General features: G+C 43.6%; 1 protein-coding gene across 6 annotated transcripts in view; it reads right to left on the reverse strand.

Annotated features, from left to right (window-relative positions):
* Positions 1 to 20386, reverse strand: part of ARMC9 (armadillo repeat containing 9) — a 175838-nt gene that overhangs the window by 21570 nt on the left and 133882 nt on the right. For all 6 annotated transcript variants that reach the window (XM_065930365.1, XM_065930364.1, XM_065930362.1 and 3 more), the window contains one exon: positions 7880 to 7995. In XM_065930365.1, coding sequence (XP_065786437.1) covers positions 7880 to 7995 — 116 coding nt within the window. The remainder of the gene's footprint in view (positions 1 to 7879; positions 7996 to 20386) is intronic.

Consider the following 20386-nt stretch of genomic DNA (forward strand, 5'->3'; position numbering starts at 1 on the left):
AAACCGGAGGGCCAGCAAGATGGGATGGGGACCTTTACACAGGACGGGGCCTGCACAACACAGTGTTTTAGGAGGAAGAGGGCGGAGCATTGGGGGACCAGCACACAGCGGCCACGGGGCAGATGCTTGAGAGCTCCCAGGAGGGTGGTCAGCAGGGTCTGGGAAGTCATGGGCATGGCTGTGGCAGCATTAACTTGAGGAAGTCACCGCCAGACCATGTGGGCTTCAAAGAGAGGAGGATGGTGCAGGGAAGTGGCCAGAGAACCAGAGGTAAGGGAGCCCAGGAGACACGGAGCCTGGGGCCAGGCCTTGGGGATGGCGTTGGGAGGCGCCGTCAGATGCAGGGTGATGGAGAGTCCTGCACTGCACAGGGGCGACTGTAGTCGTTATTTCCAACCTTTCTTTTCTTGATTTTAAAACCAGCATTTATCATGAGAAATCAGGAAAATATATAGAAAACAGATTGCCCTGTCCTCACCATACCTAGACACAACTCCTATTAACATTTGATATCTTCTTTTATTTGGTATCTTCTTTTAAAAGAGCAAATATATGCCTTAAAAAAAAACAAAAACAAAAAACCACACTTAAAACTTAGGATTGCTATATTTGGCCAGCAGGTTAGATCCACACTATTTCATAATTTGCTTTTTCACTTAGGAGTGTCTTGTGAGGCTCTTCCCATGCATTAAATATTCTTCTAAAATGTTATTTTCAATACATTTTGTGTGGATAATAATTTAACCAGTCTCCTGCTTTGGGCATTTAGATGATTTTTCAGTAACTCCTGTTGTGTGCATATCTATGTATATATCTGATTATCTCAGTGTAAAACCCTAGTAATGGGATTACTGACTGCAAAAGTACTAGTGTCTGGAATGAGTGTAATGCATATTGTCACTAAGATTCTTGCTTTATCTACACATTTGGCATCACTAGGTTATCAGACGACACTGGTTGGGAGTGGAGACTCATGTAATCTTTTTAAAGAGGCGATCTGAAGATCCTGAGTCTTACCTTTGTGCTGCCTGCCCGAGGGGAACCCCTACGCTCTGCCATCACCTACTTACTGTCTCTCTCCCCTACTAGGTAGCTTGCTCTGTGTGCTCCTGAGGGCAGGGACCACACTGTTTATTTTTGCACCTCTAGCAACTTTCCTAAAGGAAATCAGTCCTGAATATTCTTTGGAAGGGCTGATGCTGAAGCTGAAACTCCAATACTTTGGCCACCTGATGTGAAGAACTGACTCATTGGAAAAGACCCTGATGCTGGGAAAAATTAAAGGCGGGAAGAGAAGGGGACGACAGAGGATGAGATGGTTGGATGGCATCACCGACTCAATGGACATGAGTTTGAGTAAGCTCTGGGAGTTGGTGATGGACAGGGAAGCTGAACATACTGCAGTCCATGGGATCGAAAAAGAGTTGGACACAACTGAGCAACTGAATTGAACTGGGCAACTGGCACACAGAAGTGTTATAAATGTTCATTAAATTGGCATAACGGATGGAGTTGGTTATGCGGCAATGGCTTCATTAGAATTGGAAGGTTCAGGGACTTCCCGGCAGCCAAGTGGTTAGGACTCCACCCTTCCTATGCAGGGGGCACAGGTTCAACTCCTGGTCGGGGAATTTCAGGAAAATGAGAGCTCTCATTCCTTGCAGGGAATACTTCCACAAGTCAGGGGAACACCATGTGTGCTCCCCAGGTATGGAAAAATGTCCTCTTTTTTCCTCTCCATAAGGTAAAACATTTGGCCCAATTCACTGTGTCCATTGGTTGGATCTTGTATTTATTAGATTATCTTTGTCCTCCTTCCTGATTAAATATGCATGTTATTGTTGCCTCTCTGTAAAGCTGGGGTTTTAGTAACTTTAAAAAAAATTTTAAAATGAGAATTCAGTGTCCTCTTTCCCATCTCAAACAAGATGAATTTTATTAGTTCCTCTTACTTTTTCCATTCAAAAAGATACTATATTTACAAACTGGATCTACTCGTAGTTGATACTTGGCTAAGGTCTGGATCAAAAGGTCGAGCACAAAACTTCTTAGATATAAATGACATTTAGGGGACAATTAGGGAATATTTATACGCTCATATTTTTAAATTAATGTTAACTTTTTAGGGTGTGGTTATATAGTTAAAAATAATGGGCTTCCCTGGTAGCTCTCAGCTGGTAAAGAATCCACCTGCAATGCAGAAGATCCCGGTTTGATTCGTGAGTTGGGAAGATCTCCTGGAGAAGGGAATGGCTACCCACTCCAATGTTCTGGCCCGGAGAATTTTATGGACTGTATAGTCCATGGGGTCACCAAGAGTCAGACACGACTGATTGACTTTCACTTTCATGTGGTTAAATAAAAGGATATTCTTATTCTTTGGAGATGTGGGCAGAAACTATGCCACCTGCTTTCAACAATTCAGAAAAAAAAAATGTGTATGTGTGTAAATTATATTTTATGCACAGAACGAGAGCAAGAGAGTGAGTAAGCAAGAGAGCACAATTATTGCAGAATGCTAACAGCTGGAAGCTCTTTATTGTTAATAATTCTTTCAACTTTTCTGTAGGTTAAAGAGAAAAAGGCATATTAGTTTAGACAATATGAAAAATAAACCCCCTGAAATATGAAGCACATGGTAACTAGTTGTGAAGGCAAATCAAACAGATCTCAGCACTGATCCACAGCATGGGCCCTGAAATATTCACAGGTCAGGTCCCGGACCGGCAGTCAAACTCCACCAGGTCTGGGTGCTTCTGCGTTCTGTCTGCTGCCGTAGCCCCGGTGCCTGGTTGTTACAAATGACTATAACAGCAAACCTGGAAACAAGCAAACTGCTCAGCTATAGGGGACAATGAAGCAAAATATGTCATATTCGTTTGAAATATTTTATGGCCAATAATTGTTGCATGAACAAATGTAGGTTTTTGCCTGCTCTCCATAATCCCCTTTATGTGCATTTGTTTCTCTCCAGTGTTCTCTCTAGACAGGCGAAGAGGTCACTCAGACCTCCGAAGAGGCCCAAGCTGGACTGCCTGGCCTAGGGCTCCCCAGGAGTCCCCAGGGGTCTGGTCCCCGGGTTCCCAGGGAGACCAGAGGCTCTGGGTAACCAGACTAGATTTGTTTATATAAACAGGGTTGGAGCAAGGCTATGAAGAATGAATAAAGACTTGGCAGCCAAAACTGCAGATAAAAAAGTCATATAGAAAAAAAAAAAGGCTGATGCTAAAGGATCTTCTCTAGACAGGAAATGCAGAAAGGTTGTATAAACGTGAACCCAAAACAACAAAGTAAATGACAACGGGACCACACCTATCAATAATTACCTTAAATGTAAATGGGTTGAATGCCCCAACCAAAAGACAAAGATTGGCTGAATGGATGCAAAAACAAGACCCCTATATATGCTGTCTACAAGAGACCCACCTCAAAACAAGGGACACATACAGACTGAAAGTGAAGGGCTGGAAAAAAATATTTCACGCAAACGGAGACCAAAAGAAAGCAGGAGTCGCAATACTCATATCAGATAAAATAGACTTCCAAATAAAGGATGTGAAAAGAGACAAAGAAGGACACTACATAATGATCAAAGGATCAATCCAAGAAGAAGATATAACAATTATAAATATATATGCACCCAACATAGGAGCACCGCAATATGTACGGCAAACACTAACGAGTATGAAAGAGGAAATTAATAGTAACACAATAATAGTGGGAGACTTTAATACCCCACTCACAACCATGGATAGATCAACTAAACAGAAAATCAACAAGGAAACACAAACCTTAAATGATACAATGGACCAGCTAGACCTAATTGATATCTATAGGACATTTCACCCCAAAACAATCAACTTCACCTTTTTCTCAAGTGCACACGGAACCTTCTCCAGAATAGATCACATCCTGGGCCATAAATCTGGTCTTGGAAAATTCAAAAAAATTGACATCATTCCAGTCATCTTTTCTGACCACAGTGCAGTAAGATTAGATCTCAATTACAGGAAAAAAATTGTTAAAAATTCCAACATATGGAGGCTAAATAACACGCTTCTGAATAACCAACAAATCATAGAAGAAATCAAAAAAGAAATCAAAGTATGTATAGAAATAAATGAAAATGAAAACACAACAACCCAAAACCTATGGGACACTGTAAAAGCAGTGCTAAGGGGAAGGTTCATAGCATTACAGGCACACATCAAGAAACAAGAAAAAAGCCAAATAAATAACCTAACTCTACACCTAAAGCAATTAGAGAAGGAAGAAATGAAGAACCCCAGGGTTAGCAGAAGGAAAGAAATCTTAAAAATTAGGGCAGAAATAAATGCGAAAGAAACTAAAGAGACCATAGCAAAAATCAACAAAGCTAAAAGCTGGTTTTTTGAAAAAATAAACAAAATTGACAAACCATTAGCAAGACTCATTAAGAAACAAAGAGAGAAGAACCAAATTAACAAAATAAGAAATGAAAAGGGTGAGATCACAACAGACAACACTGAAATCCAAAGGATCATAAGAGACTACTACCAGCAGCTCTATGCCAATAAAATGGACAACTTGGATGAAATGGACAAATTCTTAGAAAAGTATAACTTTCCAAAACTGAACCAGGAAGAAATAGAAGATCTTAACAGAGTCATCACAAGCAAGGAAATCGAAACTGTAATCAGAAATCTTCCAGCAAACAAAAGCCCAGGACCAGATGGCTTCACAGCTGAATTCTACCAAAAATTTAGAGAAGAGCTAACACCTATCTTACTCAAACTCTTCCAGAAAATTGCAGAAGAAGGTAAACTTCCAAACTCATTCTATGAGGCCACCATCACCCTAATTCCAAAACCAGACAAAGATGCCACAAAAAAAGAAAACTACAGGCCAATATCACTGATGAACATAGATGCAAAAATCCTTAACAAAATTCTAGCAAACAGAATCCAACAACATATTAAAAAAATCATACACCATGACCAAGTGGGCTTTATCCCAGGAATGCAAGGATTCTTTAATATCCGCAAATCAATCAACGTAATACACCACATTAACAAATTGAAAGATAAAAACCATATGATTATCTCAATAGATGCAGAGAAAGCCTTTGACAAAATTCAACACTCATTTATGATTAAAACTCTCGAGAAAGCAGGAATAGAAGGAACATACCTCAACATAATAAAAGCTATATATGACAAACCCACAGCAAGCATCACCCTCAATGGTGAAAAATTGAAAGCATTTCCTCTGAAATCAGGAACAAGACAAGGATGCCCACTCTCACCACTACTATTCAACATAGTGTTGGAAGTTTTGGCCACAGCAATCAGAGCAGAAAAAGACATAAAAGGAATCCAGATTGGAAAAGAAGAAGTGAAACTCTCGCTGTTTGCAGATGACATGATCCTCTATATAGAAAACCCTAAAGACTCTTCCAGAAAATTACTAGAGCTAATCAATGAATATAGTAAAGTTGCAGGATATAAAATTAACACACAGAAATCCCTTGCATTCCTATACACTAACAATGAAAAAACAGAAAGAGGAATTAAGGAAACAATACCATTCACCATTGCAACAAAAAGAATAAAATACTTAGGAGTATATCTACCTAAAGAAACAAAAGACCTATACATAGAAAACTATAAAACACTGATGAAAGAAATCAAAGAGGACACAAACAGATGGAGAAACATACCGTGCTCATGGATTGGAAGAATCAATATTATCAAAATGGCTATTCTACCCAAAGCAATCTATAGATTCAATGCAATCCCTATCAAGTTACCAACGGTATTTTTCACAGAACTAGAACAAATAATTTCACAATTTGTATGGAAATACAAAAAACCTCGAATAGCCAAAGTAATCTTGAGAAAGAAGAATGGAACTGGAGGAATCAACCTGCCTGACTTCAGACTCTACTACAAAGCCACAGTCATCAAGACAGTATGGTACTGGCACAAAGACAGAAATATGGATCAATGGAATAGAATAGAAAGCCCAGAGATAAATCCACGAACCTATGGACACCTCATCTTTGACAAAGGAGGCAAGGATATACAATGGAAAAAAGACAATCTCTTTAACAAGTGGTGCTGGGAAAACTGGTCAACCACTTGTAAAAGAATGAAACTAGAACACTTTCTAACACCATACACAAAAATAAACTCAAAATGGATTAAAGATCTAAATGTAAGACCAGAAACTATAAAACTCCTAGAGGAGAACATAGGCAAAACACTCTCCGACATAAATCACAGCAAGATCTTCTATGACCCACCTCCCAGAATATTGGAAATAAAAGCAAAAATAAACAAATGGGACCTAATGAAAATTAAAAGCTTTTGCACAACAAAGGAAACTATAAGTAAGGTGAAAAGACAGCCCTCAGATTGGGAGAAAATAATAACAAATGAGGAAACAGACAAAGGATTAATCTCAAAAATATACAAGCAACTCCTGAAGCTCAATTCCAGAAAAATAAACGACCCAATCAAAAAATGGGCCAAAGAACTAAACAGACATTTCTCCAAAGAAGACATACAGATGGCTAACAAACACATGAAAAGATGCTCAACATCACTCATCATCAGAGAAATGCAAATCAAAACCACAATGAGGTACCATTACACGCCAGTCAGGATGGCTGCTATCCAAAAGTCTACAAGCAATAAATGCTGGAGAGGGTGTGGAGAAAAGGGAACCCTCTTGCACTGTTGGTGGGAATGCAAACTAGTACAGCCACTATGGAAAACAGTGTGGAGATTTCTTAAAAAACTGGAAATAGAACTGCCATATGACCCAGCAATACCACTTCTAGGCATACACACTGAGGAATCCAGATCTGAAAGAGACACATGCACCCCAATGTTCATTGCAGCACTGTTTACAATAGCCAGGACATGGAAGCAACCCAGATGCCCATCAGCAGATGAATGGATAAGGAAGCTGTGGTACATATACACCATGGAATATTACTCAGCCGTTAAAAAGAATTCATTTGAATCAGTTCTAATGAGATGGACGAAACTGGAGCCCATTATACAGAGTGAAGTAAGCCAGAAAGATAAAGATCATTACAGTATACTAACACATATATACAGAATTTAGATAGATGGTGGCGATAACCCTATATGCAAAACAGAAAAAGAGACACAGAAGTACAGAACAGACTTTTGAACTCTGGGGGAGAACGTGAGGGTGGGAGGTTTTGAAAGAACAGCATGTATATTATCTATGGTGAAACGGACCACCAGCCCAGGTGGGATACATGAGTCAGGTGCTCGGGCCTGGTGCACTGGGAGGACCCTGAGGAGTCGGATGGGGAGGGAGGTGGGAGGGGGGATCGGGATGGGGAATACGTGTAACTATATGGCTGATTCATGTCAATGTATGACAAAACCCACTGAAATGTTGTAAAGTGATTGGCCTCCAACTAATAAAATAATATTTAAAAAAAAAAAAAAAAAAAAAAAAAAAAAAAGAAAAAAAGGCTGGTGGCATCTTAAACTGTGATATTTCTTCCCAACAAAGGGCCTGGGTTGCAGTGAGAGGCTGCAGAAAAGACTGAGAGTCCTCTCTGGGTAGACACCCTGCCCCTTTCTGGTCCTTTCCTTCAGAATCAACACTGGCCAACACCAGGCTTCTCTTAGATAAAGGTTGTAAGTGCCTTGGAGACCCTGAGAAACGTGGAGGGGAAGAGGGAGACTTGACCTCTGTCCTTTCAAAAAATCCCCCAAAGATGAATAATGAAGAGAGAAATGCTTTACAGTATGAACGTTTTATTTTGACTTTTTAAATACGTACATCTTTCGGTGCAGTTCATCAAAACAAAGCTTAGGAAAATAAATCCCCGCCTCCTTTAGCCCGGACTTACGCTGGGTACCCGGTCCTGTGGCCGCCGGGGGTGACCGGCCGGCGCAGGGGCTCCGGGCCACCCCACTGCATGCCAGCTGCCCCCCTCCGCCTCGCCTTCCCCGTGTTGGTCATGATCTGGAGGAAGCAAAGAGGAAACAGGGCTGGAGAGGTCATCTGGCTGAGAGCAGACCACACATTCTAACTCACTGTATTTAATACATTCATCTATAGGAATAAGAGACTTAGCAACAAGTGAGGAAGGGTCATGACACAGATTATTCAGATAAACAGAAAATTTCAGGAAAAATCCCTTTAGCTTGCAATATTATACCACCTAGCAGTATTAATTAAAAAAAAAAATCAAACCATGGAAAAAGGGGAAGAAAAGAGTTGAATATAGTAACTTATCGCATCTCTGGAGTATACTGACTTTTGAAAGTGAGAAGGGAAAAAAAAGATGGACAGATTTGGTTTCAGAAAAAATTAACATTTCCATATATACAGTATTTTAATGATAAATGAAATTAACAGGTAAAACAATGAACTGGGAAGAAATATTTGCAGCACAGTTAACAGATTATAAAGGTTAAGATTTTCATTAGATAAAGAATTCTTATAAATCAGTTAAGTAAAACACCGTACAGATAATAGGGCAAAGATTTCGAATAGCCAAGTCACAAAATTAAAAGTATCATCAGGCAAGAGAAGAAAAAAATCATCAACCTTACAAGTAACTGGAAACTACAACTTTACAAAAACCTGTATCATTCTTAAATTATTAAATGAGCGGCAATTAAAGAAATGACCCCATCTGCTTCTGGCAACAGTTTAAGATGTCAGTGGCATGGAAATTAGAGACAGTGCTTTTGGAAAGTAATTTGGCATTTTATACCAAGAGTCATTGAAATGTTCATATCCTTGGGTGTTAAACCTTAGAGTGTTAGTTGCTCAGTCATGTCTGACTCTTTGTGACCTCACAGACTGTAGCCTGCCAGGGTTCTCTCTCCATGGGATTCTCCAGGCAAGAATACTGGAGTGGGTTGCCATTCCCTTCTCCAGGGGATCTTCCGGACCCAGGGATAGAACCTGGGTCTCCTGCACTGCAGGCAGATTCTTTACCGTTTGAGCCACCAAAAAAGCCCCTAGAGGAAGACTGCAAAATATGGAAGATGTTAAATAAAGCTGTTTGTTACAAAATCACTGTAGAGTAAAACTGGAACAATCTGTGTAGTAATAGGGAAGCAATGAAGGAAAATGTGGCATATTCATTTGAAATATTATATGGCCATTTATAAGGATAAAGACTAGGTTATGAAGAAAAAGCTTATTTAAAACATTGTAAGTCAGGTTATAAATGGTACACAAATGATGCTAAAAGTAAACAAAAAGACTGGAAGGAAAGGAACAATAACGCTTATAGTGGCCACACAGGACAGTGAACCAAGAATAACTTTTTTCTATTTTCTGTAACATAGCTATGTTAATAATTAAGAAAATTTGTTTAAAAAAGAAATCACTTTTTTGGTGAAATCTGAATGAAGTCTGTGGATTGTGCCAACATCGACCCCCTACATGCTACAGTTACCACTGGGGATGCTGGGTGAAGGGTGTCTAGCACTTCTCTACTACTTTTTCAACTTCCTGTGACTCTATAATTATTTACAAATAAAATGTAAAAAAAAAAAAAACCAACAGAAGGATTTCTCTGGTGGTCTAGTGGCTAAGACTCTGTGTTCCCAATGCATGGTGTCTGGGTTCAATCCCCAGTTAGGGAACTAGATCCCACATGATGCAACTACAAGAGTTCACATGCCACAACTTAAGATCCCATGTGTTACAACTAAGACCCAGGGCGGGCAAAGAAACAAATAATTATTTTTTAAAAATCAGAAAATATATGAATGGGAGTTACATCTTTGATTTCTTGATTTTTGCTTGAAAGTTATTTGGGTTTATCTAGTATTTGAGGTTCAGTTCAGTTCAGTTCAGTCGCTCAGTGGTGTCCAACTCTTTGCGACTGCATGGACTGCAGCACACCAGGCCTCCTTGACCATCACCAACTCCCAGAGTTGACTCAAACTCATGTCCATTGAGTCGGTGATGCCATCCAACCATCTCATCCTCTGTCATCCCCTTCTCCTCCCACCTTCAATCTTTCCCAGCATCAGGGTCTTTTCCAATGAGTCAGTTCTTCGCATCAGGTAGCCAAAGTATTGGAGTTTCAGCTTCAACATCAGTCCTTCCAATGAATGTTCAGGACTGATCTCCTTTAGGATGGAATGGTTGGATCTCTTTGCAGTCCAAGGGACTCTCAAGAGTCTTCTCCAACACCACAGTTCAAAAGCATCAATTCTTCAGCGCTCAGCTTTCTTTATATATATATTTTTTTAATTTGAGGTAGGAATAAGAAAAAAAGCCCAGTTTCCAGTGGGAGGGAATCACCAGGTCTCAGCTGTGCTGTGGGGACAGCCAGCAGCTGGAGGGGCGGGCGGGGCAGGGTGGTGAGGGGTGGGGGGCGGGGAAGGGGAGAAAGGCAGGGGAGAGGAGATGGGAGGCCTCCACCCTTGTGGAGGAAACGATGGGCCATAAGCTTCCCAAGTAAGAACCAGTGCAGCTTCATCTCCCTTGTCCTGTGAAATACGCGAAAGAAGGCTATCCTACCTGCCATCACTAACACTGAGCTCCTCTGTCCGCTGCTCCTCCCCTTTCCCTTCTGACCTGCTGTCCCCGTCATCAGGGCAGGTTCCTTAAGTTCGAAATTCAGGGGTACCTTAGGATCCCCTGGGCCTTCTCTCTCCCCCTCCCTTATGCCAGTCGGACACCTGGGCCCTTCCACGGGAGCTAGGAGAGGAAGGCTCGGGCTTAAGCGCTGGGAGAGGGCGATGGTGAGCGTGTGGGTCGCTCAGCCCACGCCTCCTCTCTGCTCCAGTCCTTCCCAGGTCACCCTTCCAACTGCTTCCTCAGGAGAGAGAACACAGCACGTACTCGTGTTTCAACCTGTGGAAACCCCCACCCACCACACCATCTCCCTAAAACTTCACAGGCCCAAGAGATGACCTAAGGTGGGTGGTATTTGTCCTCTGCAGTGGATGAGGAAGGGGCTTCCCAGGTGGCACTACTGGTAAAGACCCCGCCTGCCAGTGCAGGAGACATAAGAGACGCAAGTTCCACCCCTGTGTCGGGAAGATCCCCTGGAGGAGGGCATGGCAACCCACTCCAGTATTCTTGCCTGGAGAATCCCATGGACAGAAGAGCCTGGCGGGCTACAGCCTGGAGGGTCGAAAAGAGTCAGACACGACTGAAGTGACCTAGCATGCACGCACCCATGCACTGGATGAGGAAACTGGGTCAGCCTGTGGGCAGAGTTGCCTGGTGTGTCATCATAAGGCCTGAGGAAGGGTCCCTGGTGAAGAGGGTTGGTATGAGGGCCCAGAATGACTGCCTTAAGTGCTGGGTGTCTCAGAGGAGTCCAGAGGGCTTGTTTCCTGTTCACCTCACAACCCCCTGTGCTTGTGGGGAGCTCCAGGGTCTTCTCTGGGTGCCTCGGCTGCAAAGGAGACTTTTGGGGATGGAAAGGTCTTAAAGCATATCTGTCTATACTGAGTTGCACAGAAATGCTTCAGGGGGTGCTGGGAGAGAAGGGAAAGGGTTCCCAACAACCACCCTACCCATCACAGAACTCAGCATCCATTTGGGTTACACATGGAGATGCTGTCTGAAAAAATGTTCTGCTACAAAAAAAAAAAAAAATAGAGCATATTTAACCACACACACACACACACACACACACACACAAAACCCCCAAAATGCAGCATCTGATTTAGCTGAATGTAATTTGTTCTGTCAATCCTAAAGGAAATCAACTCTGAATATTCATTGGAAGGGCTGATGCTGAAGCTCCAATACTTTGGCCACCTGATGTGAAGAGATGACTCACTGGAAAAGACCCTCATGCTGGGAAAGACTGAAGGCAAAAAAAGGGCAGCAGAGAATGAGATGGTTGGATGGTATTGCTGATTCAGTGGACAGGAGTTTGAGCAAACTCCAGGAGATAGTGAAGGAGAGGGAAGCCTGGTGTGCTGCAGTCCATGGGGTCACAAAGAATTGGACATGACTGAGTGACTGAATAACAACAACAATTTGTTCTGTAGCAAAAGATGGTCAACACATATCAATTTAGGTTAAAAAAATTTTCCAGTACTTGTTTTTGAGTATTGGTGAAATCACTTAAAGCAATTATGGCATGTTATAAACAGTATGCATTTTTGTAAGAAAATACAGGCACACAATACATCTGTCTATCCATACACACAGAGAACGTCCTGGAAGCTGAAGGAGACTCTGCTAGCTGTCCACTCAATACCCATTCTCTCTTTCTTGACCAACAGCCCTCTGATTTTGTTGGCCCAGAAATATGTCTAGTTAAAAACATCTTTCCAGACCCCCTTGCAGCTAGAGGCCATGAGAACCAGCTCTGACCAGTAAGCAGTAAATGGAGGTCTCCAGATGGAGCTTTGGAACCCTAGCAACATGTTCAAACAGTCACATGTTTCTGTAAAATTTGCAAAAGTAGCAAGTTTTAATTGAAGTCACTTAAGAGTGCTGTTTCTTTCTACACCAACTTCTGTTGTTATACCTCCCCACACGGTGTTAGAATGGTCAAAGACAAATTGGAACTTAGCTAAGGGGGCGCTGAACCCAGGTGACATACAATTTGGGTTTAATGAAAAATATTTTTCTCAGTCACTTCTGTGCATAGCCAAATGATGGTGAGCTGTCCTGGTGCAGAAGTGACTACAAGGAATTCCGCAGGTCATCAGAGTATTTATGAAGAGTCAGTGCGCAAGGAAACTTTGAAATGTCCCTAGTCTTCCATTTTCAGAAGTTTGAGGAAGGTTTTCTCAAATTTAATAGAAATCCTAAAAATTTACACAGCATTACCAAAAACTAAATGTGAAGTTGACAGAAAAATTTCTAATCTCTTAATAATAAGAAATAAAATTTCTTTTCTTTCACTGTAGAAAATATTACAAACTTCTCACATATGTAGAAGCAATCAAAGAGCATAAAATAAAAAATATCCAGAAAGAAAACCATGAAGCATGTGTGAAGTCCTGCCCCAAGGCCACAGGTGCAAAGCCTTGTACCAAGGCCTCAGAAGTGGAGCTCAGAACCCAGGTTCCCTCTGGCTGACTAAGCCCCTTTGTAACCATTGCCAAAAGCCCCGGTGATCATCACCATCAGGCTTCCTGACCCCAAATTAGGCAAAGATGCCCACCCTGGTAGTCACCCTACAGTGCCCTAACCAATCACCTAATGCCAACCTTCCAGCAGGAATTTTCTTTGTTTTGAGGTTATAAAAGGTGACTACTAACCCACGAAAACTGTCAACTCTCCCTGGTCTGTCAGGAGGTTGGTCTACTGCACTTGCAGTGCCCACATTATCTCTGCTCTTTGTTCTTAATAAAATCACTCCCTTCTGAAATGCTCTGTGTCTGGAAATTCTTTTCCAACCCATGCGGATTACCTCAACAGCGTGTGGCAAGCCACTAGTTAACAAAACATTATTTTTCTGTTGCTGGTACCTGTCATTTTTTTGTTCATTTACCTACTTTAAAAAAGTGAACTACAGTTGATTTACAATGTTGTGTTAGTTTCAGGTGTAAAGTGACTCAGTTATACATATATCGATTCCTTTTTAGATTCTTTTCCTATAGGTTATTATTACAAGGTACTGAGTCTAGTTCCCCGTGCCATATGTTAAGTCCTTGTTGGTTATCGATTTGTCAGTTCTTAAAATTTGAATTTGCTGTTTATTTCTCTAAGGCTCACTCTGGATATTCACTTTAATACCTAAACTTTGTATTCTGTTGTTTTACAGAAGGCCTCCACAACCCTGTGACTGGGGGGCCCACAAAACCTGGATGCTCCCTTCTCCCTGACAGTCTGGGTGAAGGAAGGCGAAAGATGAGCCTTGGGTCTGGTAAGGCCGGATTCCTGGCTCTTTGCAGTTGAGCTCAATTCCAACTGACAAAGGAAAGATAAGACACAGAGATAAATGGGAGCAGAACAGAGGGAGCGGTGGTCGTCCCTGGGTGGACAGAATTATTATGGTGGCTGTTTACGCTGTGTTTACTTTTGGCTTTTCAGTAATAAGTATGTACTTCATTTGTAATCAGAAAAAGGAATCCTAGAAACAAACTGAAAAAGGAAAAGGACTTGGAATCTTTGGGGGTTGGGGATCTTCCCCTTGCTCATTTGGTTGTGTTTTCATAGAACATGGATTTTAAGTTAGTTCCAACTGATTTTTCAACCATCAGGGTGGGGCAGAGCATAAATAACGGTGGAAAAGTGAGTAGAAAGCCCCCCAGGGACTTCCCTGGTGGTTCAGTGGCTAAGACTCGGCACTCCCATTGCAGGGGACCTGGGTTCAATCCCTGGTCGGGGAACTAGATCCCACGCGCCGCAACTAAAGATCCTGCATACTGCAACTAACAGCCGGCACAGTCAAATAAATAAATACTAACAAGACAAAACAAAAAACCCAAAGTGAAGACAAATTTGAAAAAAAGAAAACTTGGAAACTACAGCCCTTCCCTTCCTGGTTTTGACTTTGACTGAGTAAGACAGGGTGAGCTGCAGGCGCCCCAGCTTCTGTCCTGTCTCCGGGGGGCTGGGCCCTGCCCCTTGGCCGGCTGTACCCACTTCCCGTGTGGTGGCCCGTTCACCTGGAGGTCTACACACAGGGCAGTGTGTTTCAAGGCGCAGACTCTGGCTGCAGAAGCACTGAGGGGTATAGTAAGGACGCAGATTCCCAGGGCCAGGGCCACACACTCAGTCTCTCTGGGGGTGGGGCCAGGACTCCTGCTTTAGCCAGCTCTTCAAGAGAACTCTGGAAAACTAAATGAACTTGGGGGGATAACACAGTGCGGAAAGGGAGAAATTAGCATTGACAACAGGCATCCCCCCCGAAAACTGAGCCTATGCTTAAAAATCGTTGCTGTTGCTTCAATTTCAAGAAAAGCTATGACAAACCTAGACAGCATATTAAAAAGCAGAGACTTCACTTTGCCAGCAAAGGTCCGTTCAGTCAAAGCTAGAGTTTTTCTAGCAGTTATGTACAGATGTGAGAGTTGGACCGTAAAGAAGGTTGACTGCCAATGAACTGATGCTTTCAAACTATGGTGCTTCTCTCAGAAGACTCTTGAGAGTCCCTTATAAAGCAAGGAAATCAAACCAGTCAATCCTAAAGGAAATCAATCCTGAATATTCATTAGAAGGACTGACGCTGAAGCTGAAGCTCCAATACTTTGGCCACCTGATGTGAAGAGCCAACTAACTGAAAAAGCCCCTGATGCTGGGAAAGATTGGAGGCAGGAGGAGAAAGGGATGACAAGAGGACAAGATGGTTGGATGGCATCATCGACTCAATGAACATGAGTTTGAGAAAGCTCCGGGAAGTGGGAAAGGACAGGGAAGCCTGGCGTGCAGCAGTCCATGGGGTCTCAAAGAGTCTGACATGACTTAGCGACTGAATAACAACAGCATTAGACCATAAAATAGCTTTGAATATTTTATAGAGTCAGAGACTCAAAACTTTCACAGTTCACTGGAAAATCAACAGCTCGCCCAGAAGACGGCACAGCTTAGTGGTAACGAGCAAGCAGGCTCAAATAACATTTGAGCATGTTCCTCAACCTTTCTCAACCTCAGCTTCCTCATTTATAACATGCAATGCGAGCAGAATTCACCCCAGGATTAAATAAATGCAATCAAACGTGTGAAGTAGTCAGCACAGGACTTGGCCCAGGACGCATGCCCAACTAATTTAAGACATGCCTATGACTGTTGTTAAAAATAACTGAACAACAGATTTAAACTTCAAAATAAAAAAAAACTGAGATTCTATGAAAAATACCTACAGCCCTTTAATCAAGGTATTAAAGATATTTAAAATCAGGGTACACTTTTTAGTAAGAATTAAGTGGCACAGTATGGATGATTCTGAATTAAGAATTAATTATTAATTATTTAATTAAGACTTATTTAAGACTTATTTGGCATAGTATGAATGATTTTTAAAAATTTAGACATAACCAAGCATACAGAAGTTGACAAGTCATCAATCTGCCCTGCTACTGAAGAAGAAACATAAAAGGGTGCTGTTCTTCACCAGAATTATGAGTAAAGGATACATTTGATGTGACCACTGCTATTCTCTGGGACTCTCTGAGCTCCCTGTGGTCACCAGTATTTTCATGGCCCCCGGGCTCTGTAGTGTTCAGTGCTGTCTGCTTGTCCTTGAGGGGGTGCAGACAGGCAGCGAGTGTGGCCTTGCAGGGTTCAGGGGTGCCCATCAGTGCTCAGAAGGGAAGGAGCCATGAGTCCAGGAATCCTAGGAAAGGGCTCCCTTTCACTCTCAGAACACCCTGGGGGGGCCACCCTCACTGCACTCCATCCTTATCCCCAAACTAGCAGTTTTTCAATCACTGGTGTGTACAATAACCACTCCTGAGACTATGGTAAGGGGGTCTGGGGTGGGGCCTAGATTCTATGTGAACCACATTCAATGGTCTGGGACTTTGAGAAGCCCTGGGCGAGCCACGTGGGAGGAGAACCATCAACTCCCTGATCACTCCTCCCTGTTATCTCCAGCCCTCATCAATAGCACAGATTTATCTGCTCTGTGTTTTCTTTTATAAACTTCTGGAGGATAACAGCCTGTGAGACTTTTCTAGGATTCTGTGGTATGTTCAGCAAATGACTTGGGTTCAATAAAATGTTTTTGAATACAGCTTTCAAAAAATCAACATATTTCTACTGATCTTGATAGATCTACAATCTCCCTAGGACATCAGAATGGGAGGTACAAGTTGTGATTTGGGGGCACATTCCCTAGGGAAATGCAACTCCTGTCTCTGGCAGGTTCCCTCCTTTGGCACAAGCAGTTGGCAGCCCCCATGTGAACAAGCATACAGCGCCCCCCTACCCACCAACCCTCCCTAGTGTAAACCATTAGAACCCAAGGGGGGCAGGTGAGGTGAGTTGCAGTGCTGGCCAGCTGCCAATTTCAAATCAGGACTGTGTGTCTGGGACTTCTCTGGTGGTCCAATGGCTAAGATTCTGTGCTCCCAATGCATGGGGCCTGGGGTTCCATCCCTGGTCAGGGAACTAGATCCCACATGCCACAACTAAGAGTTTCCATATCACAATTAAGGATCCCAGATCCCACATGCTGCAACTAAAACCCGGCACAGCCAAATTAAAAAAAAAGAAAAAGACCGGGTGACTAATAGCAGCTAAGGAGATCTAAGGAACAAAGACAGCAAATAGGGAGTGTACATATAACCTCAGCAATTACTGCCTGACAGTAAGTTTTCTAATAAGACTTTAAACTGCTTCCACAGGGGATCCTTTGGTGATCGGGCCCAGTGGGTGGTATGGTGGCCGTCCACAGGTCTGTCCAGGTACTAACCTCAGGAACCTGTGCATGTGGCCTGGTTTGGATAAAGAGTCTTTGCAAATTTTAGTTAAGCTGTTGCTGTTGTTCAGTTGCTAAGTCGTGTCTGCCTCTCTGTGACCCCATGGGGTCTGTATCCTAGATTATCCTAAATCCAGAGACAAGTGTCATTATACGAGACAGAAGAGAACATAGGGACTTCCCTGGTGGTCCAGTGGCTATGACTTCATGCTCCCAATACAGGGAGCCTGGGTTCGATCCCTGGTTAGGGAACTAGATCCTGAATACCACAACTAAAAAAAAAAAGATTCCAAGTGTCACAACTAAGACCCAGCACAGGCAAATAAATAAGTTTTTTTTTTTTTTAAGAGAAAGAACATAAAGAGAAGAGGAGAAGGTTATTGGAGATGGAGGCAGAGTATGGAGGTCCACAGCCACAAGTCAAGGAGGGCCTGCAGCTGCCAGAAGCTGCAAGAGCCAGAAAAGTTGTGGGACAACTTGATTTTGGATTTCTGGCCTCCAGAACTGGGAGAGAACACATTTGTGTTACTTGAAGCCATCCAGTTTATTAGAAGACAAATACACTGGGGCTCCCCATCTCTGTACTGAGTTCTTTCTGTACCTCATTCTTAACACTCACGTTGCCACTGAAAAGAGACTGACACCGATGAGATAAACAAGCATGCATGCGACTTTTCTAAATATTTCCTTCCGGTAAAAAGAACAGTACCTATGCATTAAGGAGATTTAGAACTACAGACTGCGGTAAAGTGACACCATTTCCAGATGCCATTAAGTCGGGCCACTGGTTGATTTCAAAACTCTGTCCCTCTTGCATCTTGCCAACCTGCATGATCCAGGTGGGAGTCACAGCATGTTTGGGGTCTTTTTTTGTTGTTGCTGTTAAAAATCTTCAGTTAACAAGTTAACATCTTCAAGTTAACATCTCACCCATGGCATTTCATTGCGCAGAGGTGCTAAAAGCTATTAGGGGAGGGGCCATGGTGGGGTTTCTGTCTGAACATACCTGCTTGTGCGCTGGGAGGACCCAGCACCTGAGGGCTGTGTTCTCGACAGCTCCGCCACCACCCTCCAGAGAAGCCCCACCAGTGTGCCTTCTGCTTTGTTCACCATCTTGCTTTTCAACGTGCACATCCTCTCCAATGCAGCTCCGTCCTTCCTGACAAAGCCAGTGTCCTCCCAGATGTCAGGGCTCAACGACTTCCATCAACAGTTCGGAACCCAGGTGCCTCACTCCCCGCCCTTCTCGAGCACCCCCCCGCTTGACCTCCGTCTGCGGTCAGTTAGGGCCCTTTGATCCCTGAGTCGTTCTGAGGGGCAGTGGCGCTTGTCCGTGACTGGGGGCCAGTGGTCACTCAGCCTCCCACGTCATCTCCCTTCTTTCATCCACTCTTACCCCTCTATGTACTATTCTTCACAAAGCAGCCCGAGTGAAACAGAAGTTAATGTAGTAAAACATGAATCAAACTGAGTCACTCCCCTGCTCTGCGCCCTCCGACAACCTCCCAGCTCATGCAGGGTAAACTCCAAAGCCCTCACCGACAACGCTCTCATGCCCAGCCCTTGGCTGTCCTCCAAACTCAAGTTCTGCCAGCATATACTGGCTCCAGCTGGGGGGTCCCTGGAAATTCCACGAACAACGAGGTGACCAGGGAGACCAGTGCCCAGGGTGAGGTGATGAGGGCCTGGGTGGGGCAGCAAGGGGAAGCTTTCTGCTTCCGCCTGCCCCTGTGAAAGCTCATGCACCTGCACCCGCCATCTTTTTCCTTCCCAAGTCACTGTCTCTGCTTCAGTTGTTGAGAGCCTGGCTCCCAGCACCAACGCCGACCTGCCCAATCTGAGGAGACTTCAGGGTCCATGTAACTGAACCAGTCAGCCACCAGCATCAGAATTTCAGGAGTCCCTTTTAAAGCCTTCATTCCCATGTGCTCAGCTGTCTGTCATGGGGCTTCAGTCTGAACTGGCCTCAATCTTTGCAACTGCTCCTCCTTTCAGATCTTAGCTTTGAGCACCCACTGCTCACTTGTGCACTCTTGGATTGAGGTTCCATCACACTGCCATCCTCTCCCAGCCAATCGGTAGCTCCCCTGATTCATACCTTCCCTGTGTGGTTGGTGGGTGCAACCAGAGGGTCCCACAGCAGCAGAGTCTTTGGGGAGCTCAGATCATGGCCCCTCACAAACCTGTGACTCCACAGGCCTCTCAAAGCTTCGAGTGACCACTTAACCCATCTAGAAAGATCTCTCCCTCCTGTTTTCCATGGCACTGTTTTCTCCTGGTTCTCCTTAAGCCTCTCTGACTGTTCACTTTCTGTCCATCTCAGGGGCCACCTTTTTTCTTCCCCGACTCCTGACATGCTGGTGGGCCCTCTGTCCTCAGCCCCGTCCCCCTCCCTGTCCACCCTCTGCCTCAGTGGGTGACTTCATCTGGTGTGATGGTTTTGGCCATCCCCTGTGTGCTGGTCCGTCTAGTCAAAGCTATGGTTTTTCCAGTAGTCATGTATGGATGTGAGAGTTGGACTATAAAGAAAGCTGAGTGTTGAAGACTTGATGTTTTTGAACTGTGGAGTTGGAGAAGACTCTTGAGAGTCCCTTGGACTGCATGGAGATCAAATCAGTCAATCCTAAAGGAAATCAGTCCTGAATATCCATTGGAAGGACTGATGCTGAAGCTGAAACTCTAATAATTTGGCCACCTGATGTGAAGAACTGACTTCTTGGGAAATCCCCTCATCCATAGAGGATGAGATGGTTGGATGGCATCACCGACAAGACATGAATGTGAGCAAGCTCGGGGAGTTGATGATGGACAGGGAAGCCTGGCATGCTGCAGTCCATGGGGTCGACAAAGAGTTGGACATGACTGAGTGACTGAACTGAACTGAACTGTGTGCTGATGACTGACAAACCTGCAGCAGCCTTCCCTTCTCATAGATAAGGCACAAGAAACCCAAGAAACTAGACAGGCAAATGATAACTCTTAAGGATGGGCATGGGGCTTCCCAGGGGGTGCTAGTAGTAAAGAACCTGACTGCCAATGCAGGAG

The sequence above is a fragment of the Muntiacus reevesi genome, chromosome 3 (genome assembly GCF_963930625.1).
Source record: "Muntiacus reevesi chromosome 3, mMunRee1.1, whole genome shotgun sequence".
NCBI classification, from domain to species: domain Eukaryota; kingdom Metazoa; phylum Chordata; class Mammalia; order Artiodactyla; family Cervidae; genus Muntiacus; species Muntiacus reevesi.